The sequence below is a fragment of the Acomys minous genome, assembly GCF_964271855.1.
Source record: "Acomys minous genome assembly, chromosome: 6".
Lineage (NCBI taxonomy): Eukaryota > Metazoa > Chordata > Mammalia > Rodentia > Muridae > Acomys > Acomys minous.
Genome location: NC_140487.1, coordinates 18,289,414 through 18,314,634, shown reverse-complemented (window position 1 = coordinate 18,314,634; position 25,221 = coordinate 18,289,414). Strand labels below are relative to the sequence as shown.

Genomic DNA, 25,221 nt, shown 5'->3' with positions numbered 1-25,221 from the left:
TATAGCCTGATCCTTCAACAAGAAGAGAAGCGATAAGTCTTAAAGCTCAAGTAGCAACACAGCACTTCCTGCATGATTCCCACTCCTGCTGCAGGCAGTCACTCCTTGGGTCCCTCTCAGACCCAGGAAGTAGTTAGTGAGGAAAAGAAGTTTGTGTAAGACCTAGCAGTCTTCAGCCGTCTTACAGGAACCTCAAGGCTTTGGTCTACCAAACGAAAAGATGCCACAAGGCTCACATACTGAAAACTGTTGACTTCATGGGAAATAGAGAGGCCAAGGATACTTAGAAAAGAATCCATTAAAATTGCAACCCCATCACCCAAGTCTATGGCCTATAGGATAGAATGTATGATAGGAATATTATCTGACTTTAACCAAAGAATCTGCTAATAGAGAATGCTGGGATAGATATATCAATGAACCACTGAGCCCTCTCATGTTCCTGCACACAGCACACCTTTTTAGTAACCTTTGAACCACTTTGGTTTCCTAGTTTGTAATTTGCAAGTGATCATGAAGTTATCTACCAATTTATATACCTTTTGTTTACATGTCAAACCTTCTCCCTCTGCAAGCTCTTAGCTCCTTGAGGTCAGCAGTCTGTTATTGCTTAGCCAGAATCTCTTTCCTCTGAGAGATGATCAGGGTCTGGGTTCTCATAGAACAAAAGCAACACTACAACATTTAGTCTATTGCTGCATTTGTTGGCATGGGAGAAATTTTTTATCTGAAAAACCTGTGCTTTTTTTTTTTTTGTCAAATTAGGGTTCTCTACTGAAAAGTTTCATGCTTGCAGAGTGGGAGGGACACTTGAATCTTAGGAGCATGCCAATCTCTACAACACATCACCACATTCTGAATTGCATTATTAGTCTGACTTTAAAACTACACCTGGAAATGAGGAAGGATAAGAACAGTACTTATGCTTTTCTTTCTTAAGTTCTGGCCTAGTTGTTCTTAACCACTTACCTTGTCACCCTTGTATCCAGGAATTCCCTAGTTTAAAAGAGAAATCAGAAAGTAAAGTAAGATATTAGAGAACAGCATTGGAGAAGGCACTGGGTATTTTTCATATACAAAGTACAATAAATCACATCTTCAAGTCTCAGAAATAGGGCCACATAACCAGGAGCCATTTTACATCTCACTGAGCTTGGGAAATATGTGGCCACTAGGGAGAAGAGTGAACTTACATTTCCCTGTTACAGTCTATCCTCAGGTCCAGATAGTTGCGTTTCAAACCCAATTTCTTACCCTTTGGCCCAAAGACCCAAAACTGAAGGAGAGAGTGTACACAGTGCTTCCAAACTGTTGCATTGACTTTTAAACTATAAAGTATTGCAGTTCAACATTTCCTAGGGGCAGTTAGAGAGACTGGTTTGAAATGAGCTCATGCCCTTTAGAATGTTTGTAAGTATCTGTATCCATCATGGTCCTCCCTTCAAATTCAGTCTAGAATATATAACACCAAGAAAATGAATGGTTCCTCTATCCTAATGAGTCAGTGACCTTTGGGTTATTGGCTTTTATCTCAAGCTAAGTGAGAAGCTAGGACCTAGGCTGTCTTCTGAGTCACTAGAGGGAATCCTGAGGAGCCCTTTCCACTGTGTCACTCATATAAGCCCACTAAGAAACACAATTCTGGGTATTCAGTGGACTGAGAAGTCACCAGCTTCAATAAACAGCAAGTCTTTTCCATCATTATCCTACAATTATATTTTCCAAGGATGAAAACAGAATTGTAACACTTATTTAATAGAGGCTGGAGAAACCAATGGCATAAACAAGTTAGTGCTGCAGTTTCCCATGAATCCTACCAAGATTTTATTTTATCTCGTGCATAACTTTTTCAAATCCAAATACCAGAGAGGAAATAATACTTCTTTCTAAGTTAATAGGTGCTGAAGAATAGAAGATAAAAGTAGAGGGGACCAAAGATACAGTGACAGCGTAATTTAATCCCGTATACAAATATTTGTTTACATGAATTGTTCAATTTCTAAGATTGTGTTTAAAATTAAAGACTACATTATACACAGTGAATTTGGTATTTCCTACAAAACTTCATCTACATTTATCATGCCAACAATGTGTAGGCTTTTAATCCCAGCACTCGTAGGCTATCCTCCACTCATGGCAATGCACAACCGTTTGAAAGTTTTGTTGTTACTTTACAATGAAAGAGGGAAGAATGGGCTTTGGGAGGAGCCAATAGAGCTCTCCAGAAACACAGGAACATCACTCTGCCCACAGTATATTCTTCCTTTCTTCTGAAATCCATAGTCAGTATATCAGTTGGTCACCTCTTCAGGGATTTGTTTGTTTGTTTGTTTGCTTGCTTGCTTGCTTACTTGATTGCTTTTCCCTTTCAGAGCCTCTTAATCACTGGCTTTAAAATATTCCAAGTTAAAATGCCCAAACATTGCATTATCAGTCTCTGTCAAATTTGTTTCTCATTTTATGATTTCTAGCATTTAAAAAAAATTTCTAGCACCATCATATTTCAAGTTACAGGGTTAAATTTCCTTGATCATTCTGATCTTCTCTCTCCTCTTTGCCCCCACACCAAGCTCCTTTTTAAGTTAACTTTCCTCATTCACAGTTTTTGAGTTATTCACTTCATCTCAAGTTTCAGGAGCTTCCAATCACCTAGAAAAAACCCAGCATTAGAAATCTAGAGGACAACTAAGAAGTGCTACTTAAACAAACAGCACAGACAAGCTCCTACTGATGGGCTCTGGCTTTCCATTAGCTGCTTCCATGGAGCAAATTAACAACTCTAAGAGACCAGCATCTTAAAACTCTGCTTCTTAATCTGTGATTGTTACTGTACCAAGGAGCTACAAAAAATGTGTAGCACAACACACCCCTGATTTTTACTGTAGGTGTTGCTATTTGCTATCCTCACTGTGATGCCTAAAAAACATAAAGTGAAAAAAAGGGTATTAGTATACCATAATTATTTCCCAAGCAGTCTCAAAAAGCCAAACAGAATGATAAAGTCATTTTTTGTCAATAGAACCAATTGACAAGGGTAGAGTTTAGACAGTGCAATCTTAACGCTTTTAAAATTACACATTATTTTTTATCATTACAAAAGGAAAATAATCTGGGTGTGGTGGCATATGCCTTTAACCCCAGCACTTGGGAGGCAGAAGCAGGTGAATCATTGTGAGTTCAAGTCTAGCCTGGTCTACAAAGTGAGTCCAGAACAGCCAGGGCTATCACACAGAGAAACCCTATCTAAAAAACAAAACAAAACTCCTCCTGCCAAAAGAAAAAGAAAAAGGAAAGAAAGAAAATACCCACAGGAAGTAAAGCAAAGCGCCTTTGGCATTTGGTGCTGTCATAAATGTTCACTTGGGCATTAGGGAGTGTCATAGGTTCCATCATCACTTGGCTGATTAGGGTACTTTCTCTCTGAAGTTCTACTTCTGAGCTCATATCTGTCTGATTGCCTGCCTGCCCCCTCAAGAGCGTAGGTAAGTAGGAATCAATTTCACAATTGTACTGCAGGGTCAAGCCAGTCAGTCACAGATTGCCAGGATCATTTGTCAGGAAAGCATTCCAATTCTGCACATACCCCAGGACCTCTTTCTCCAGTTTCTCCCTTCTGAGCATCACCCTGCAACAAACAACAAATTCAATCAAAATTCTTTGGCCCTGCAAGTGATTGATTGCTCAATAAAATGTGCTATTCCTGGATAATGGGTTAACCCAATTAGAGAGGACTCTTAAGCTTTGACCATTGACATTTCCCACCATGCAATTTAAGGAAAATAGCAGCTCAGATAAAGTTTGGCCTTTCAGAGTGAAGCCATATGTTTAGGGTGCATAACTTAGACAGATTTTTCACAACTTCAGTCACATTCCAGTTTAAAGTATGGTGTTTTTCTCAAACACAACATTGTGTTTTTCTGGAATGGGACACTCTGGCTTTTCTCCAAGTAGCTTTGAATATTTTCTAAAATGTTCCTCAGGAGTGACTGCCTGATTGCAACAAGATTAAGGGAAATAAAGTATGGGGCACAAAATTACAAATCAAATTAATGAAATGTGAACGTTGATTTATAGTCCATTCATTGGGACCTACCAAGGATAAGTAAAAATGAGAGAGTTTATAGCGTGCCCCAAGAATGCCACCCAGCCCCCCTCCTCAGCAAGCAGGCTAGTGCCTAGAATATTCATGCATATAATGGTATATATATATTATCTTCTTAATGATAGTCTTAGAAGTGGAACCAAATTAAAGTTTGAATGTTTTAATGCCTCTTATGTATTGGCTAATTTCTTCCTAAGATGTGGGAGTCAAGTTTTCTTTACAGGGAAGAGCAAAGGCCTCACAACATTGCCATTTCATTATTTAAAGTTGCAGCTTCTATGGCTGAAAAAAGGGAAAGAAGGAAGGAAAGAAACACGTCTTGAAAATCAAAACACCAAAAAATAAGACTGCAGAACTAGAATATGTTTTCTTTAAAAAAAAAAGTCCTCTAGGTTAAACTGTATAAAAATTAAATAGCTATGATTAAAGAGGATCCTTTGCATAGTCCATTTTGTTTTCATTTACTTAATTAAAGTCTCTATTTGCTCCTTTAGTATTTCCTTTTTTTAATGGTTTGTATCATTTGCTTTGTTATTAGAAGCCTGATGTTTAGCAGGCTATATAAAGTTTTCGTATACTACAAAAATTGACTCAATAGGCTGAATGAATCTCATTATTTGGGAGTCTGAGGGGGCATCTCTGACAAGAGTTCAAGGTCAGCCTGGGCTATAGAATAAGTTCTTGGTCAACCAAGAGACATTTAGTTTCCGTTAGAGTTTCTATTGATGTAATACAACTCTATGACTTAAAGCCACTTGGAGAGGGATGTTGTAGGATATTTGATCTCAGTGGGTCCCTCAGATAGTGAACTGTAAAACCTGTCTTTTGTTTGGCATGGTTGAGCCTTAACACACTTTTAATCCAAGATCTTTCTGTTTATGGTAAACAGGTGATTATGGATGTGATTCAGCCAGCCTTATACACACCTTTAATCCAAGAGCTGTCTGTACATAGGATTTAATAAAGTTAACCCTAGGTCAAGAGGCGGAGCAAGAAGCCATCTAACAGGATTAAAGAGTAAGAGGGACTTTGAGTTGAGGAGTATTTAAGACAGCTTGTAGAAGGAGAAAAGTCTTTGGCTTTAGCTTTAGCTCTTGGGAATTTTGTTGAGCTCTCTAGATCTTGAGTTTCTCAGCTCCTTGGCCTTTTGCTTTTTGGGGCCTTTGCTAACAAGCCTTTGGCCTTGGGTTTTTTGTCTTTTCCTCCTGGGCTTTCAGCTGAGCTAGTGAGCCTTTTGTGCTTTTTACACTGGGACTTGAGTAGGAAGGTCAGCTGGGCACTTTCTCTGCTTCTCTGAGCTAATAGGTTTTTCACCACAGCATCTGACTCCTGAGTCTTTAATGGTAAAAACAGAATGATCAGGGATTTTCAGCTGAAACAACAGAGGTAAAGGTTTATTTCAATATACAACTATCTGGTCACATTTTATTACTGAGAGGAGTCAGGGACGGAATTAAGGGCAGGAACTTCGAGGCAGGATCTAAAGCCAATAGGCAATCTGATGGAGACATTTTTTTTCAATTAAAAATTCAATTGAATTCTCAGATAACTCTATCTGTGTCAAGTTGAAAAAATGAAACAAACCAACCACGACATTCTCTAAATAAATATACAAGCTGCATTAGTCAAAGAAAACCCTTTATATTAATTTACCGGATTCCCTTTGGGTCCTCGTTCACCTTTGATTCCGGGGTTTCCGTGGGTACCCTGAAAGAAAATGGAGACATGAGATTATTTTTTATTAAGTATTCTATCAGTTTCCTATGCTTTTGAATTTCTGATCTGCTGCATAGAAAATGTGAGATCTTAGAGCCTTAACCAGGTACGCTGACATCCAACTTGGTCCCCCTCTCTGTGCCAAGAGCACTATAAACCTTCCTCATGCAGTCTGTGGGTTTGTTCAAAAGAAGATAACGTCTTCCCAGCCACAACTTACTTCTTAATTACGTCCGACCCCTTTTTTCTAAACAAGTTACACTCATTCAAGGAGTTTTCAGAAGTGAATATATAGAGGTGGGTCAGCGTTTTCTGCCCTGGCCTATTGCGGACCTCTACTGGGCCAGCTTGCTCACCTGTGATCAAATGTTCCAACCTACAGGACTAGCTCCTAGCTCCAGACATAAGAAAAGAGACCTGCATTCTGTTCCAAACCCCACCAAAAAGCTTCCTTTCCTAAGAACTGGTTTTGAGGGCACTACATAAACATGGAAGGAATGATTTACTCCTATGAAGGTGTAGCAGTACAGAGTTGACGGAAACTGTCAATTTAGCTGCTGATGGTGAGTTTTCTTTTCCACTATTCATGGCAGTCTCTTCATGTAATAAGTTAAACAACAGATTTGTAGAAAAGGAAGGTTAACTCTTCACTTTAGTTAAGTCATCTTCTATTGATTATCACGCAGTAGATCTAACTTTGTATTTTATGAAAATAAATCCTCATTCTCTAATATCTTGATTGGTAGAGTTGTTTGGAAAAAAAACTGTAGTGAGTGCCCAAGTCTCAGGGTGAAACATGTCACACGCTCCCGCACTCGGAATGATACCTCCAAGCACAAGCACTAGCTCAAAAACTCCACCCATGCACTTTGTGAACCCTATTCTCCAGGCTTCCAAACTCTTAGGACAAGATTTTTGAATCATATGCTTTCTGACCATGTTGGTCGGTGGTAAATCGTTACTGGAAGTCCTACTGTTTTCTATCAGTTCCTAAGCAGTTCCTTCCATTTTACAGAATTTACCCAATCCTCCAAAGCATCCTAACCAGGCTCTTCTCCATGAGGCTACATGGTGCTGATGCTGCATCCCTGGATTCCTGAGAAGGATGCAGCTTCCAGAAAGGATGCTCTCATGTGTTTCTAGTAAGACAAAACATTGCCCAAACCACCAATGTCTTATGTTAGCCTTTTCTATGTTTTTGTTTCATCACTGAGAAATTCTGGCTCTAATTATCAAATAAGAAATGAGACTGAGAAGTCCTTTCTGAAAATAATTCCACCATTGTCTTCATCAACCCCAAGTTCAGCATAGATGTCTACTCACAGGAGGCCCTGGGTCGCCTGGATCTCCCTTCTCACATTCACAGATCTTGTGTTCACACTGAATCAGCAAGAAATACAATATTAATACACAGTGCAGCAGAGAATGTGCAACATGCCAAATCTCAGCCAGTTTGTAACTAACTGGAATTCCCCTGCAGGAAATTTCTGTCCCTCTATTAACTATTCAAGGCGAACTAAGGATGGGTACAAGCCAGCTATTGAATTATTACTAAGTTTTGGTATGGTTAAATAAAATAAATGTTCTACCATATATTTATCAATATATTTATACAAATAGACTGGTTAAAATAGAAAAAGAGGCATTTTTGTGGAATTTTGAAATTTCAACTTATTCTCTTTTATATAACACTTCATAGCTCAATCAAATATAAATATTAATCTATCCTTATAAAAGAAAATATTATTTGAACCATATTTTATCAATCTAAAACTACACATTGTTAAAAATTCTAATGTCTCTTAAACCAGAATGAGTCATGTGATAGTTACCTAATAGGCTCAAATATGACAAAGTGATTGTTTTCTCTGTAAGCTTTTGAAATTTACAGACCACACTTAAGAGATGTTGTTGTGTTACCTGTGCTTTTCATGGCACAGAGTGTCTAGATCCAGAGTCCTTGGCAAGTTCACAGCCATCTTTTGTACTGTGTCCTTTCCAACTGATTGCTACTAGCTAGCTTCCTTTGTGATGCGCTCCAAATGGTTGCTCTCATCTGGCTCAATTCTCTTCAAAATAGAGAAGTTAATGATCTTCCATTCTAACCTGCAGAAAGCATCACTACGTTGATGCTGGCCAGGACTGGGGGTACCTTTCAAAAATTAGCTAGTATCCGATCCATACTTAAAAAGAATTCATTTCCAAGTAAAGGAATGTTGTCAGTTGGATTGCATCGATCTCTATAATAATCTCTAAAATAGCATGAAATATTTTCTACTTTTTTCTAAAATTCTCTAACCTACAGTTGAAAAATAAAGACATAAGTAAAATAGCTCATTTTAAAAAAGGATTACTCGAGAATCCAAGATGGTGGCACCAACCACACACTGTGTCTGGTCAGCAGGATGGAACCTAGGGACCTGGTTAGGAGCTACAGACCATGAAACCTGGATAGCCCTAGGCGAGAGGGGTCCACACAATGCAGAGCACAGATGGGTCTGGCCTCAGGCCATCCAACTGGCCCATGGAGGACGGGTGTTCAGTCTCCAGAGTCCAGAAGCGTACCCACCTGTGAGCGGGTCAAAACTAGACTTTTGTTTGCTTTAGTAGGTTCCATCCTGCTGACCATCCCTGATCTTAAGCTGTACTATAGAGCAACAGTAATTAAAACAGCATGGTACTGGCATAGCAATAGCCTGGTTGATCAATAGAATTGAATCGAAGACCGAAATAAATCCACACGCCTATGGGCACTTGATTTTTGACAAAGAAGCCAAATCTATACAATGGAAAAAGGATAGCATCTTCAACAAATGGTGCTGGTCTATTGGATGTCTACATGTAGAAAAATGCAAGTAGATCCATATTTATCACCATGCACAAAACTCAAGCCTAGGTGGATTAAAGACCTCAACATAAAACTAGATTCACTATATCTGTTAGAAGAAAAAGTGGGGGAAGAGCCTTGAACTCATTGGCACAGGAGACAACTTCCTGAACAGAACACCTACAGTCCAGGCTCTATGGTCAACAATTAATAAATGGGACCTCATGAAACTGAAAAACTCATATAAGGCAAAGGACACTGTCAACAGAACAAAGTGACAGCCTACAGACTGGAAAAAGATCTTCACCAACCCTACATCTGACAAAGGAATCACAATATTGGTTTGCTAATACATGTTTTTAGAGTAATTCATACTAATAAAGCTTGTGGTACTTACCTTCCTTTCAAATAAGACATCCTAGAAGGGGGAAAAGAAGAATGAAACATTAACTCAATTAATAGTTCTGCTTGCAGCTTCTTATTAGTCTTAATTATTCCCTATGGGATATGCAATTTCCAAGAAGAATAGCAATGCAGCCTTTTTAACCTTGTGAAAGCAATAAAGCCAGGCAGCCAGCCTCCCAGGGAGCACTCTCAGGCATGTACTAATAGGAGACATGAGGGGCACTAACATTCAAAATCGCTCTGTGTCTCCTGGGAACATTATCCTACGCATCCTACGCTTTACTTTTTTTTCCCTTTGATCAGTTCTATTTTCCGTATTATATAGCTCCAAGCTTAATTGATTGTAATAAGAAACTTCTCACTTTTGCTCACAAAGGAAAATACATCATTATGTTTTCTTGTTCCCAGCCCTAAACAGAGATGTACTTGTTTTTTTTTTTTTTTTTTTTTGCGTTAAAACACCAATTTTGGAATCATCATTTAATGAAATTATAGCAGGTCTTAGAAAACTGGATTAAAACTCAAAAACAGAACATTATAAAGCCTGGTAGCATTTCCCAAGATTATCTGAAACGTGGGAGGGGAGGCCACGAATCCATTATTGTGATCATTAGGAAAAATAATTTTCTACTCAAACTTGTAAGTTTTTATTTTATTATAATAATAATATTATAGTTTTTTTCTAATTTTGGGGTTTTTGAGACAGGGCTTCTCTGTGTAGCCTTGGCTGTCCTGGACTCACTGTGTAGACCAAGCTGACCTCAAACTCACAGCAATCCACCTACCTCTGACTCCCCGAGCTCTGGGATTACAGGTGTGAGCCACCACACCCAGCATATTTTATTTATAAAAGTTCAACATGAGAAAAAAGTAGCAGCCTTTACATCTTAGCAGCATTAGATATAATATTTTGTGAAACCTTTAAACAGTTCATAACAATATGCATTATTTACATAGAAGAAACTACATTTGTATCTTGCTACCTAGGAGGAATTAAATGATAAAAAAAATAATATGTATGCCACAATGAAACGTGTTATAAGAATAATTATGCATTTTGCTCTGTGTGTGTGTGTGTGTGTATGTGAGAGAGGGGGTGGGGGAAGGGCGGCTGTGCACGCTTAACTTTTGGCTTTGTAATAAGGAAACATGGCTAAGCCGAGGTCACGCCCCTGGGCTGAGCCTCCTGCCCATCTTCAGTGGTACTTCTCCTTCACACTCAAAGGAGAATTAGACAGAGTATTTTTCAAAACTTTACATTTATAATTTCAATGCCACAACCTACTTTTTATCCCACACAGGCCTCACTGCTGTCCTCTAGTTGTTCAGTGCGATGGGCCTGACAAGAGTGCAGCAGCTCTTGTGGGAAGATAAACATGGAAAAGATAGGAGCGCATGGTAGAAGAGCCTGTCCTTAAAAAAGACTAGTTGACTAGTGCCTTGTGGCTCAATCTGAGAGGATGTCTGTATAAGCTAATACAGAAAACTAAGGAGAAAGGTACAAGAACATTTGCCATAAAACATGAAGGAGCTAATGAGCAAAGCAAAGCTAAACTAGTCATGTGGCTTGATGGAGATTGGATGCCTTTAGTTTTGTTTCACTGTCCCTATTTTAGACCACGTTAGTAACACAGAAGGAAGAGATAGCAAAATGTTCTGAGAGGCTCTAATGACAGGGAGCGAGGTGCAGACTGAGAATTCAGTGTCACCCGAGGTTTCTTCCTGTTTCACTCATAATGAACATGCTGTTTTGGATCAGTCACTGCAGGCAACTTTCCCATATAGGAAGGTGGGAGGGTTTTAACCACATAGTCTCAGAAGCTTTCCAAGTCTGGTAATATATGCTATCTATAGACATCTAGCACCCGCAGCCAAGAAATGATTTTTATATTCCTGGGCTTGTAAATCAGCCTGCAAGCGGGATAATTGTTTCTTCAAAAGCAGCAGCCCACAGAGAGAGTGGGATCTCAGATTGCTGAGGATGCTGCCACTCTTCCCTGTGGTATCTGGCTCTGCCTACAAAGATGAAGACACACTCACCTCCTCGCTATGCTACCTGAACCGTGGCTGCACATTTCAGTGTTCTTTATTATTCATAATAGCAAACGAGTCAATAAATGAAGTGCTGTTCAACAGGTAAAGTGAGTTCATTGATTCTATATAATCTAGCAAGGATAATCTAAAAAACTGAGCAAAAATAAGAAATAAGAAGCAAGTTGCAGGGGCTGGAGAGATGGCTCAGAAGTTAAGAGCACTGACTGTTCTTCCAAAGGTCCTGAGCTCAATTCCCAGCAACCACAAGGCAGCTCACAACCATCTATAAAGAGCTCTGGTGTCCTCTTCTGGCATGCAGAAATACATGCTGGCAAACCCCTTTTATACATAATAAATAAATCTTATTTATAAAAAAGAAGCAAGTTGCAGATGGATACATACTTTAGAACCTAAATTATGAAAATAGTTTGGATTAGGAGAGGTAGGCTAATTGGCCGGGTGTTTGCTGTGCAGGCATCAAGACCTCAGTTTGGTCTCCATCATTCAAGTAAAATCCTGGGTATGGTGTCATGGGCTTCTAATCCCAGCTCTGGGGACATGGAGCTAGGCAGATCTCTGAAGCTAGCCAACCCAGTGGAAATGGTGAACCACAGGTCTCAGTGAGCGGTCACATGTCAAGAAACAAGGTGGATGGTGAGAAGCAATGCTAAAGTTGACCTCTGGCCTCCATACATGTACATGTGTATGTGTATGCACACACACAGGCATACGCGCACACACAAATGTATGCACCTTTGACACATACATGCACATGAAGAGAAGAAAAAGAGAACTTTGACATAATGCAGAAGGTGCAACTTGATAAACCGTGGTAGTCCAAGTCGAACCATACATTTTGAAAACTACTAAAACAAACAAAAGTCTAGTTTTGACATTTTTACAATAAGCAATCTCTCTCTCTCTCTCTCTCTCTCTCTCTCTCTCTCTCTCTCTCTCTCTCTCTGTGTGTGTGTGTGTGTGTGTGTGTGTGTGTGTGTGTCTGTGTGTCTGTGTGTCTGTGTGTTTGTCTGTGTGTTTAAAGGGTCTTACTATGTAGCCCAAACTAGCTGGAACTCTTTGTGTAGCCCAGAGTGACCTCAAAGGCATGACAATTCTCTTAATATCCCATATGCTAGGATTACAGACATGAGCCACCAAGCTTGGCTCCTTACCTTACTGGGTTTTTAAAATTTATGCTCTTACCAGCTCTCCCTTTGAAAATTTAGTTTTACTTCACTGTGTTTCTCTTTAGCACCCTAACAACCTAAGTAACTATTTTTTTTTGTAGCTCATTTGATTTTTACATCTTCTGGAATTTATATTTCTATAGAAACAGAATTGACCCAACACTCATAATAAATAAGATTGTTTCGAACAAAGAACAAAGCTTCATCCCTGAGGGCACTTACACGTAGTCCAGCCTCTGGACTGAGGACTACACACTGAGAGCAGTCAGTGTAGGAAGTCCTAAATGCGGAGAGTGGGAGTCAGTAATAGTTTCTTGGAATAGGTGGGGCTTTGGGGTGATTCTGAAGGAAGGAATGTAAGGGACCAACTAACACCCTGATGGCATGCTGCTCTGTATGTCAAAGATGGTGGGGGGAAAGAGCCATAAAGACTAGTGTGGGCAATAGCACAAAGACATCAGTGAGAAGGGATATTCAAAGGGAGAGGACAGAACGGTCCAGTGGGAGGAGCTGGCTGCCTGAAAGTGGGATTTCTATCTATGGTGAAGAGGCTGGCCCATAAGAACAACTGGGGAGGCACACAGTCATAGCCAGGGGCAAGGGTGTCTGCAGTTTGAGTTATGGCTTGAAGGTTCTGTTGAAATTTGTATTTCAATGGCAAGAATAAATAGAGAAATGTCCTCCCTAAAATCAAAGAAGCACATTGGGTCAATGGGTTCAGATTTGTGTAATGGGATAGTGGTTAAAATAGAAGGCTAAAAGGCTAGAAGGGAATGGCCAATTTTGTAAATGAGTAAAATGCCAATGCTATCAAAGGTGATAGAGCAAATATGAAGAACTGACAAAGTTATTAATATCATAACAGATGAGATGAGAACAAAGCCAGCAAACTCCATAGCAACAACAACAGCAACAACAACAACAAAAGCCTTTGTAATTTAATTTAGGAGCAAAATTGCCACTATAAAACCTAAAACACAACAGAAATAAATATCTTTTTAAAAAATGAAGCCTGGAAAAATAGGAACTGGCCATAACTAATGAAGAAAAAGCATATGATTCTCTGATTCTAAAGATGACATAGAAAATGCCAAAGTCATCCCTTACGTAGTAAAGGGAATATCTTAAATTTTTGTTTTGTAAGAACAATCAGAAAGGGGCTGGAGAGATGGTTCAGCGGTTGAGAGCACTGACTGCTCTCCCTAAAGGACTCAGGTTCAATTCCCAGCACCCAGCTCACAACTGTCTATATCTCCAAGATCTAACACTCTGATACAGACATACATGAATGCAAAACACCAATGCACATAAAATAAAAATAAATAAATTTTAAAAAAGAATGATCAGAAAAAAGAAACTCTGATTTGTCTCATCCTTTATTTCCAGATTTTTAAATATCGTTCTTTTAATACTGTCTTACTCTTCCTAAGGACCACATGATATATCTAGAACACTTGGTTGAATTTTCTTCACATGTAAATTACAATAAACTAACAGTAGCAGGTTCTGTACATCCCCTTCTGTAGTAACCATCACACCCGTTTTGATAATTCAGAGCGGAAATGCTTCTGCATGGCTCTTACAAGATACTTCCTACTAAAGGTGCAGAGGGAATTTGTCTATTTATTTTTGTTTTTGAAAAAAAATCTATTTATTCTGGACAGTTGTGTCCATTAAGTCCAACTAAAGTGGGCATTACAATAAAAATGAATAAGCTGAACCAGGCGTGGTAGCGCACGCCTTTAATCCCAGCACTAGGGAGGCAGAGGCAGGCGGATCACTGTGAGTTCGAGGCCAGCCTGGTCTACAAAGTGAGTCCAGGACAGTCAAGGCTACACAAAGAAACCCTGTCTCGGAAAAAAAAAAAAGAATAAGCTGCTGATCCCCCCAAATAACCCAGTTTAATACCAATTCAATACCAAAATTAGTACTCTCAATAAAAGGGGCCAAACACAAATAAGTACATAGGATATGGGTTTACTTCTGTAAGATGCTATGAAACGTACACTAACCCAGAGTGATGATGGTCAGATTAGCAGCTCTGGGATAAGGAGAGAGAGAGAGAGAGAGAGAGAGAGAGAGAGAGAGAGAGAGAGAGAGAGAGAGAGAGAGAACAAAGAAGTTTTAGTAGGCATTTATAAGTGATAGGAATTTCTAATTTCTGCATTCTAACTGTGTTGGTGGTTATATGAATGTGTGTACCTGTCAAAACTCATGGAACTGACATTGAAGTAATGCATTTTTGTTCTTAAAGTATGCCTTAAATTATGTTTTTAAATTATTTGAAAACCCAACTACACAAGAATTTCGAAATAAAAACTAACAATGTAATGAACGTACATTAAATTAGGAATATTCCCAATGATCTGGTGAAAAATCAGGTCCTGCTTTAGAGAGAGGGACAATGTGAACACTGAATATTGGTGTGCCATTCTTTCAAAAGCCGGGTAAGTACTCTGAACCCGGAGTGCATTTGGAAAGCAGGGTACAGAACTGGCATCTGAACAAACACGCTGAGGTCACAGGATGCCGAGGAAGAAGAGTCTTGGAGGTCATTTTCTGTTTCCGCAGAAACAGTCCTAGCTCCAGTCCACTGCCAGGAGCTCACGTTCTCAGTGGGCGGGATTCTGAGCAAGGGCGTGTTGAGAGTGAGAGTAGCAACACCTTGAGCCAGCACATCCGGCCAAACCAGGAACTGCCTGCTCTGTGCCTTCTCAAGTCAGCACTTCTGGTAGATGAAGGAAGAAGAGGAACAGCGGCCACTAACTGTTCACCTTCCCAGGATTCTCCTCTGAACTCAGCTTTCAGATGAATGGTGAGGATGCCTTGAACCAACGGCACAACGGCTAGGTACTGTCCTAGTACCTTAAGTTTCCCTTTCGTGTAAAATATCTTCTCCCAGTGAGACTCACCTGGGAGCCACCGGCTGGGCCGAACATAGCCTCTGACTCCAGTCTAAATAGGCTCTATCCCCAGAGAGAAGAACTAACAGTAACTTTGGAAGAGGGCTGAGCAAACCTTCAAAATTGGTTGTGAATTCCTCTTTAAATACACCTTTTCAGTGCTAACCGTACATACTCTGCAGTCTTGGCAAGCCTTACTATGTCAGCTCTTTTGCAGTAAAATGGGGTGATAATAGTCACCCTGCATTGTGATTAATATCCTATCATTGTGAAAAAATAAACAAAAATGAACCATACAGGGGATAGAAAGATTGTTCAACGGTTAGGAGTTACTTGTTCTTGCAGCGGACCCAGATTTGGTTGCCAGAACCGACAAGGTGGCTCACACCATCTGTTCCTCAGTCTAAGAGGATGCAATGCTCTCTTCAGACCTTCAAGGGCGTGTGATGTACACACATAAATATACATATAGGTAAAATATCTTAATATAAAATTTTTAAAAATCCGTAAAAGATTACATAAAACAAAGGAGTGTGCAAAGCAGTGCCAAATACATGGAGAGACGAATAGCACTCCACACATGATATTTCAAGAGAAACTCTTGAAAAAGAATGTAGAGAGGGCGAACGGATCAAAAATCTTCAGAATAAGCTTGAAATTTCTTTGTAACAGTTAGAAAATATTCATGAGAAATGATCAGTGCTTAAGGGACACCTCTGCCTTGCTGCCTTCTCAAGAAAAAATTAATATTTTAAAATAAAATACATAATTAAATCATTTTACCCTTTCTTTTTCCTCTCTCCAGTCCTTTCTATCTCAGTTTTACTCTCTCACAGATTCATGACCTTCCGTCTCTTTTTCCTTAATTGTTGTTGTTATATGTGCGTGTTCCTAATACATAAATGAGATGTGCTTAGGAAAATTTTTAATTGTTTTTTTTAAATCACTATTAAACACTTAACAATCAACCAGATTATCCCTGGGAGTTTTTTTTTCCTTGAGAAATGTTGTAAAGAGAGATTTCATTTTGATTATTTTGCCTCATTTCCCAAAGCATCAAGGGAAAGGTCTTCCACATAGCTGGGTGGTCAACACAGAAAAGCACTACCATAGCTAACAATACACAGAGAAGGACCCTGATCCAATGGGAAATGACCGATTGACTACAGGTGATTTTAAAGCGGAGCACGTGATGGTAAACGTTGTCAGCTTGGCAGGACCTAGAATTGCCAAGGAGACAAACCCCTGAGCGTGTCTGTAAAGAAGTTTCCAGATTGGGTTAGCTAAGGCAAGAAGAGCCACCCTGAAAGTGGACAGCAGCATTCCATGGACTGCAGTCCTGGCCTGAATAGGAAGGAGACGCTGAGCTAACGGATGCGTTCATCTCTCTATGGTTTCTGTTATGGTCACTGTGTGACCAGACGCCTGCCACCATACTTCTGCATTAGGATGGACTACACCCTCAATTTGTGAGCCAGAATAGTTTCTTCCTTTCTTAGGTTGCTTTGTCAGTCAATATGAAAAGTAACATTGGCAAGCTTGTACTATATAAGAAATAAAAGGAGAAAAATAATTTTTAAGTAGTATAACATGGAAATAGGTAAGACAGTCAAAAGTCATCCTGCAAATGGGAAATAAGAAAGGACAAAGTCAGAAGAAACAGGGCAGACCACAAATTGATAACAGCATGCATATAAGTCAACAATGTACATGATTTTAGCATAAATAGACAGGAGAGTATGCTGTATGCTTTGAAAGTATTATTTCCAAAAATCCTTAGTGTGTGACAGTCAGGGATGCAACTTCAGGGAATGAGCTTCACACATTCCCAGTAAATTCTCAAGATAGCAGAAGGAAAATCCAGAAAGATTAATGTTCTATGCTCAATGGGAATCCTACTTTGTCAACGGTTCGGTCTGCTCTTAAATAGCTTGTAACCAAGACATTCATACAGAGCAAAAAAAAAAAACAAAAAAACAAAAAAACAAAAAAAAAAACAAAAACCATATACTCAACCCTGTAGGTACTTACCAGGCGTTCCTGGATTTTGTCTACAAGGGTTGGATCGCTCAACAGTAGAACAGGTTCACTGGGTGAATCCCCAGATATCAAGCGAAGTTTGGCTTCGTTGACCACAGTGGAAAGTCCCACCGTGATGAATGATATTCCTGAAGTTCTAGCATCTTCAGAAACACTTTGGACATCTGGACTCTTGGGATGATCGATGCCATCAGTCATCAGCAAAGCTACTTTGACTCCATCTTTACGCCCTTCTCTTTTAAGTAGCCTTGTGGCATTGGAGATGGCATAATAAGAGAAGGTGCCTTGCCCAATTAAATTCAGAGATTTGACCTGCTGCTTGAACGTCCGTAGATCCTTCCAAGAAGAAAAAGGTGGACCAATCTGGACAGTGCTGCTAAACTGAAGAGCTGCCAGCTTGATGTCATATTTTAATGAACGACCAGGAGTCAACTGGAAAATCTTCTCACTCAAGTCATCCACAAAATCCTTCTGACTATCAAAGAGGACAATTTTAGAGCTTTCAGAACTATCCAAGATAAAGGCAACATCTATGAAACAAATGGCATCTGAAAGAGAGCACAAAGGTTATGCAACAGAATTGTCCTTCCTCGCACACAGCATCCCATTGTCAGAACCCTGAGATGATGTGCTCTTTGTTTTGTTTCTGAGAGGGGAATAAAGTGACTATGAGAGATTTTGAAAGATGGCATACTGCCTTCAAGATAAACCTTTCTAAGCCTACAAAATATTTTTATTACAAACTGCGAAACAAGACCAAACAAATGAAAGTATATATTCTCAGCATTGTAAACCCACTTAAAGAATAAAAAAGAAAGTACAGCATATTTTTTTAATTAACAAACTACTAGGCAAAGGTTTTGAAAGGTAAATCAAAAATATCCTAGTACCTTGAAACCAAACAAGAAATTGTCTACACTCATCATAGGAATAACAACACGAAAAGAAATTTAATTTTAAAATACAGTTGAACATGAATTCTAGATGTGTGTCTTTACTCACTTTGTAAACCAGGCTGACCTCCAGCTCACAGAGATCTTCCTGCCCACCCCTCACAGAGTGCTGGGGTTACAGGCATGTGCCACCTTGCCAGGCTTTTAGATGGTTTCTTAACAGCTGACTTGCCTCTGGCCTTGAATGTGTCATTTAAGCTCTCTGAACCTGTTTATCTATATGTGAGAGTAGTCATGTCTGTCCCTACTATTTTACAAGTGGAATTTAAATGAAATAATAAATGCACAAGTGCTCTAAAGCCCATGAAGTGATCTAAATATGTAGGGCCTATTACTACCATGATGTAATTTTATCAGGCAGAGCATTGCATGTATGACATCACACATATGGTTTTCTATTTAAACCAAACACTATTTAAATTTTTTTATATTAGTGCTCTCACAGACGGGCTAAAACTAAAACTATTTTTAAAACACATTTTTTTTTTACCCTGGAAGTCATTTTTTCTTGCAAGCACGCTTGGCTTTGGTCCTTTCTTTCTTTGTCCATACACTCCTTGAGTCATAAAAGCTGGTAAAAACAGGAGACAGAAGGCAACGTCTCTTTTCCTCATTATGGTAGATGGTTAAAATTCATCTGCCTGGTGACACCTTGAAATGGAAAATTCAATTAAAAATACTTCCATAAAAGGTAATATTTATCATGTTCCTTTTGTTGAAAATATATCTTCTTCTCATTTCCTGATTATGGTTTCCCCACCCTCTACTCCTCCCACTCCCTCCCCATGTCACCTCCCACCCAGATCCATCCCCTTCTTCTGTCTCTCATTAGAAAACATGCTTCTAAGAGATTATGATATGATATGATGTCATGTGATGTGATATGATAAACAAAAACTAACACATGAGAATTGGTCAAAACGCACAGACAAAAATGAGCCCAAGAGAAAGCACAAGAAACACACACCCACTCATTAGTGCATTCAGGAATCCCTCACTAAACTGGAAGCCATAATACATACACAAGGGACCCATAGGGTAAGAGAGAGAGAATAAATAAATAATAAATTCATTCATTCATTCATTCATTCACTTATTCATTCATTCAAGCTTGTAGAGCTGAAAGCTGTCATGTCAGCCAACAGCAGGGTTCAGTGGGTTAAGGTGCTTGCTACCAAGCATGATGACCTGAGTTTGATTCTCCAGGACCCATGTAGGGTAAGGAGAAAATTAACTTCAGCAAGCTGTCCTCTGGCCTACACACACACACACACACACACACACACACACACACACACACACATTTCAAATAAAATTCACTGAGGTTTTTCAAGTTTCTAACCTAAGCTAGCCATGGTACTACATTCAAGTACCTCTTAATAAATATTCACTTATGTTCAAATATCTATATTTAAGCAGGACCAATTTCTCCTGATATTGTGGAGAGTGGGGAGTAAGGAATGCCATTGATCAATGTCTCAGTTCCCCATTATTTGGGGGCTATAGTCCATCCCAGTCTCTGATTTGTCATATGCAGTTTCTTCAGAGTGGATTCAGATGACTGCATGCTTGTTCCATTCATGTGCACTATACCTGATTCCTAGCGAAGGCAGCTCTTCCTTGGGTCATAGCAAAACACTGCCCTTATGGTCTCACTAAGACAGCACGCAGCATCATAGTGATGCTCAAGCGAAACTCAAGTCAGAATGAAATCCCTCCTCAGCTACCCGTAACTCCTTTCTCTTTTCTGCTCTTGCTTTGGAAAGGTAGTCTACATCAGGTGAGCAGAACTACATATCTAATGAATCCAAAGAATGTGAGAATAAAAACCAACAGGTTTGGGGGCTGGAGAGATGGCGCAGAGGTTAAGAATACTGACTGCTCTTCGAGAGGTTCTGAGTTCAATTCCCAGAAACCACATGGTGGCTCACAACCATCTATAATGTGATCTGATGCCCTCTTCTGCCATGCAGGTGTATATGCAGGCAGAGCACTATATACATAATAATAAATAAATAAATCTTAAAACAACAACAACAACAACAACAAAAACAAGTTAGCCAGGCAGTGGTGGTGCACACCTTTAATCTCAGCTCTTGGGAGGCAGAGGCAGGAGGGTCTCTGTGAGTTCGAGGCCAGCCTGGTCTACAGAGAAAGTTCCAGGACAGCTAGAGCTATTACAGAGAGAAACCTAGTCTCAGAGGGGGAAAAAAAAAGCAACTTCCCAACAAAACAGGAAAATACTTGAAGTTGGGAGGCCTACCCTTCAAATAAACCAGAAAAACTATTTTTTCCAGGTGGATAAACAATGAAAACTCGAATTCTATATTAAAATTCCCATTCATCTGTAACAGTTCAGTATGCCCAGCGGCACACAAAGTGATGTTTAAATCCATAGAATTCCCTGACAAAAGAAGACGGGTGCGTTGTGAGGTCAGGATACTCAAGGGAACAGGAACAAAAAGTTGCTTTAGATTCAACAATCTACGTGGTTTTGAGTGCTTGTTTCCTTCAGCTGCATTCAGGTCCGGAAAAGGAGTCGTCACATTTTCCTCCTTTGGTGCCTCGCCTTCAGAACGTGACCTGGAAATTCGTGACCCTGATTCTTCCAGACTCTCAATAGGGTGGGCACACATGCGAAGGCGGCGATGGGTAAGCTGGGATGCGGACTGCTTTCATACTTGCCCGATGGATAAACGCCCAAAGAAGCAAGACTGTTTGCATAAAGCAATGGCTGGTTTCAGGCCACAGCCTCTTCCTCACACAGCATAACAGCAGGAAGTTCATTAACAGAACTGCACTCCTGTATGAACAAGCACCTGCGCTGGCCCATGTACCGAGAGCGACTGGCTAAATGTCAACCAAGACTAGACCAAGTATACTAAGATACGAAGACAGTATTCAAAGCAAAACAAAGGCAAAACCCCACTAGAACTATGCTAAGGAAATAGAACATAGCAACGGCATCTCTGTTTTAACCAAGGAGAAGAGCAGAAGGAACTACAACTCTAATTCTGAAGTTTACTGTAAGGATAGCGTCATGTAGACACACACAGCTGCTACTGCATTTTCAGAGGGGAAAAGAACTCATTAGTGCTATGCAGGTGTTTTCTCTGGGCTTGAGCCCTGAAGAACGTCTCGGAAGTTCTAGAAGTAAGACACTGACTGGGGGAAGAGGAAGGAGGACTCTGCAACTATTGGCTTCAAATATTGACAAGTCTTCCCTTAAAACAAAGAGCCTGAACATGTAGTCTTCTTGGCTTGTAATTCTGAATTTATAGCTAACCCCTCACGTGTATGATAGTCACTGACACAGTTCAGTCACTGCAATAATCCTGATGTCTTCTCTGTGTTATGATTTTATCTGAGGGTTCTTTGCTGGCCCCCTGAAGCAAAGCTTTTTGCTTCCCTGTGGGATCTTGTGTTTCTATTTTCTGTTCTCTAGCTTTTCCACTCTCTTACTTTCCTGAACTCCCTGACGGTTGGTTTGACACTGTGTGGGCCCACCCACTTCTAATTGCTTTAAGCATGTTCTATTGCTCTAGTTTTTAATAGATTTTATCTTTCAGAAAGATGTACAAATGAGTGGAAGAGATGGAAAGTGCAGTTAGTTAAATGAGAGAAATAAAAAACCTCAATGTTAATATAGGCTAAATATTATTTTAAAAATTCAGATCTTTTACCAAATGCTGTATCTTGAAATTTTGCCTAAAATTTATTTCAAGTGCTGATTGGGATCTATACTTTCAGGAGACTTTTTAAAAGTAATTTTTCAGAAATAAAACAATTTTCTATAAATTTTATAAATTTTCTTCAGCATTTGTATATTATTGGTTTCTACATGAAGGTAAAATGATTGGATAGTCTTTATTCAAATTTCTAGGTTAGTCAAATGATAAAATATTCTAGAATTAATCCCAAATTGTAGACATCTATTTCAAATTTCTAAAAACTTTCCCAAAAGATGTTAACATATTGTAATACAGTTTAGTAGCCTGTAAATTTAGAATAAAATTTGCAAAACAAAAATCTAAATGCCTTTAAAGTTAGTTTTAAATGTACATGTTTAACAATTATGTCTACATTAAAATGTACATGTTTAGCAATTCATGTTTATCTAAAAAACTAGTTGCAAGTCACAGCAGAGGGCAAAGTTTTCAATAAACTTCTTTCACATGACAAGAGCATTGTTCATTTATCTTTGTCTGGTTCCTACATAGTTAGTCTTGAGTTAAGGAGTTAAAACCAAGCAGCTACAGCTTACCTTAGGAAGTCTGTTAAACAGGAGAGACCAGTGCAGTAGCTCCCCACAGCAAGGACTATTAGTAAATAGGGTTAGCTATGTGATATTGTTCCGTACTCTGGGAAATAATTGTCTTTTCTTTTGGATTTTTTTTTCAATCTCTTATTCTTGTTTACTAGAGTGGTCAGGCATTTGGCCAAGGTGCATGATCTGGGTGGGATCAGTAAGCAACTTAAAGGAACAGTGTCCCTTTAAAATAAGTCTGTATTTTCCAGACTACTATTCTGAGAAAGAAAAAAGAAAAAACTGAGCAAATTTTCTACATTTTAGACATTGCTTGACAGTCTGCCTTTGTTTGTCATGCTATGTCCTCTTTTGATTTCTGTTTTTTGCTTTGCCTGGGGCTTGCCCTCTGAGACACTGGTTAGAACAGCACTGCGAAGGCACATAAGCGACATCAGATGCAGATTCAGGGTCGTTTTTTAAAGACAAGGATCAGATTGATAATTCTTGACATTGAATGATGAGGGTGTATCAGCTAGTTATTCTAGTCTTTTTACTTCTGATTCTAGGAAATTTTTATAGTAGAAAGTGTAAGTAATACCTAGTCTTAGTTGAGTTCTGGCTCTGTCCCTAACCTCTGTGACGGCCTTGCTCTCCCACCTGGGAAACGAAGCAGAGATTCATCTGTTAAGATATTTTTCTAACTGTAACTGTAACGGAGGGAAAAGCTAAATAAGTTGTCCAGCTCTGATTGTTTTTAGATTTTTTTTTTAAATCAGTAACTTAGGAGATGGCAGAGCTGAGCACTGTTATTGCTCTGTCACTGACAACAGTGCTGGAGGGGACACCACTAAAGACTGAAACCACCTAGCAGGTTATAATTGTCTATGAAAAGTTGAATTTCACTCTCTTTTCTAGGAGCAGCTGCCTTTCCACCTCACCAGGGACCATTCGGCTCTCAGATTAAAGATGCCTTTTAGAACCCAGTGTGGTACAACACTCTATAGGCAGAGGCAGAGACAGGCAGAGTTCAAGGCCAGCCTGGGATACAGAGTGAATTCCAGGACAGCCAGGACTACACAGAGAAACCCTTTCTCAAACAAAACAAAACAAAAAGACATCTCTTAGATGACTAAGTGCAGTATTAACTGTGCCTAAAAAGAACTGAAAAGCCATGAGCTTCTCCTCCCACTCCATGTCCCAAGACAGTGTCTTACTTTGTAACTCTGGATGCCCTGGAACTCACTATGTAGACCAGGCTGGCCCTGAACTAAGAGATCTGCTGGCTTCTGCCTCCTGAGTGCTGGGATTAAAGGTGTGCACCACTGCAACCAGCTGGCACTAAACTTTCTCACAACTAATTTTTCTTTACATTAAAGAAGCCAGGACATCTAGAGACTCTGCCAGGACATAGCAGCCTGTGTATCAAAAAAGAGCAGACCACTTAAATTTGTAACTATCCTGGTACTCACATATCTGGCATGCCTCTCTAAAATTCCTATCTGAGCCTCTCACCTTCATGCCCTAAGGAAAATGGATTTTTGCTAGTAATAGCCCCCATCTTTAGATTGCTGTCTTTCCTAAAAGACCTTTTTTTTTTTCCCTAAAAAACTTACCTTCAAGCCAGCAGACTTCTCAAATGGCTGGCAAAAAGCTAGGGTTTATTGTTACAATTTTATAGTGGTTGGTATTCTGAGATGTCTATCCGAGAAGGGAGGTCTTTGAAGCTACCCCATTGTCTTTTTGTCTTATTTTTCTAACTTGTCGACTCAGTTCATGGTGAATCCACCTTATTGCTCTACAAATGATAGACTCCTCTGTACGGGCTTCCTCTGAGACCTGTAACGGCAGGCATGATTACCGGGGAAGGCAACGTGCCAGGAAACAGTGATGCTAAGGTTGCAGTCCACCATGACTGGAAAGCCTTGAGCTTGGAGCAAAATAGACGGCTCCCTTTGTCAGCAGGGCTTCCACTTCTCTTCCCTGGGAAGCCTGGATTCCCCACACCTTCACTCTGAGGAATGTCCTGTGGTCCTTAGGAAAATTACAGGCCCAGCTCACTGAGCAAGCACATACTCAGCATTCTTGGAATGCCTCTCCAGGCAAATGTGTCCATCCTAGTACCTTAAGGACCCAGCAATGATCTACATCCTCTGTGGATAACCTTACTCTCTCCCCAAAGTTCTATATAACTCTTGTTCACCCCAAATAAATTGAACTGGCCCCGAAAGTCTGGCATGTCCTTTTGTGCTCACGGGCCATCTGAATCCTCGGTCTGTCACTTTTGCTCCCCTTGCCCTCATGGATTGATAATAGCTAATGATCCCCCGGTGAAAGGAAGGGTCGGAGCAATGCATACATACACACACACACACGTACACACACACACACACACACATGTATATACGTATATGTGTATATATATGTGTGTGTATGTGTTTATAATTATTTAAAATTAGGGCAGTGTGTGGAGGTCAGAAAATAACCTCGTAGAATCAGCTTTCTCCTTCTACCTTTACATGGGTTCTAAGGATAAAACTCAGGTTGTCAGGCTTAAGCTACAAAGGCTTTCACCTTCTGAGCCATATTGCAGGCCCTACCGTTCCTTTCTTAGGGTGGCACTTTAACATTATCAATCCCCTTATTACATCAATAACCACCTGTTTCATGATTGCCAAGTGGGTGTCAGTCACAGCACTGAGCGCTTCAGACACCTTTCACCCTCTACCTTCCACAGGCTCCATTTTAAAGTCACGGAAGTGTAAAGTGGTCAGTCAAGCAACGGTCAGCAGAGAGTCTCAAGAGGCA

At 39.8% G+C, this 25,221-nt stretch overlaps 1 protein-coding gene across 1 annotated transcript in view; it reads right to left on the bottom strand.

Annotated features, from left to right (window-relative positions):
* The window catches only part of COL28A1 (collagen type XXVIII alpha 1 chain), a 156,968-nt gene extending 134,405 nt beyond the window's left edge, over window positions 1–22,563 (bottom strand). Inside the window, exons 1-8 of the mRNA XM_084786801.1 lie at window positions 22,432–22,563; window positions 18,658–18,818; window positions 17,206–17,762; window positions 9,043–9,063; window positions 7,142–7,198; window positions 5,756–5,809; window positions 3,584–3,625; window positions 970–996 (exon numbers count right to left, since the gene is read on the bottom strand). Coding sequence (XP_084642927.1) covers window positions 970–996; window positions 3,584–3,625; window positions 5,756–5,809; window positions 7,142–7,198; window positions 9,043–9,063; window positions 17,206–17,762; window positions 18,658–18,781 — 882 coding nt within the window. The 5' untranslated portion in view covers window positions 18,782–18,818; window positions 22,432–22,563. The remainder of the gene's footprint in view (window positions 1–969; window positions 997–3,583; window positions 3,626–5,755; window positions 5,810–7,141; window positions 7,199–9,042; window positions 9,064–17,205; window positions 17,763–18,657; window positions 18,819–22,431) is intronic.
* Between the last annotated feature and the right edge of the window lie 2,658 nt (window positions 22,564–25,221).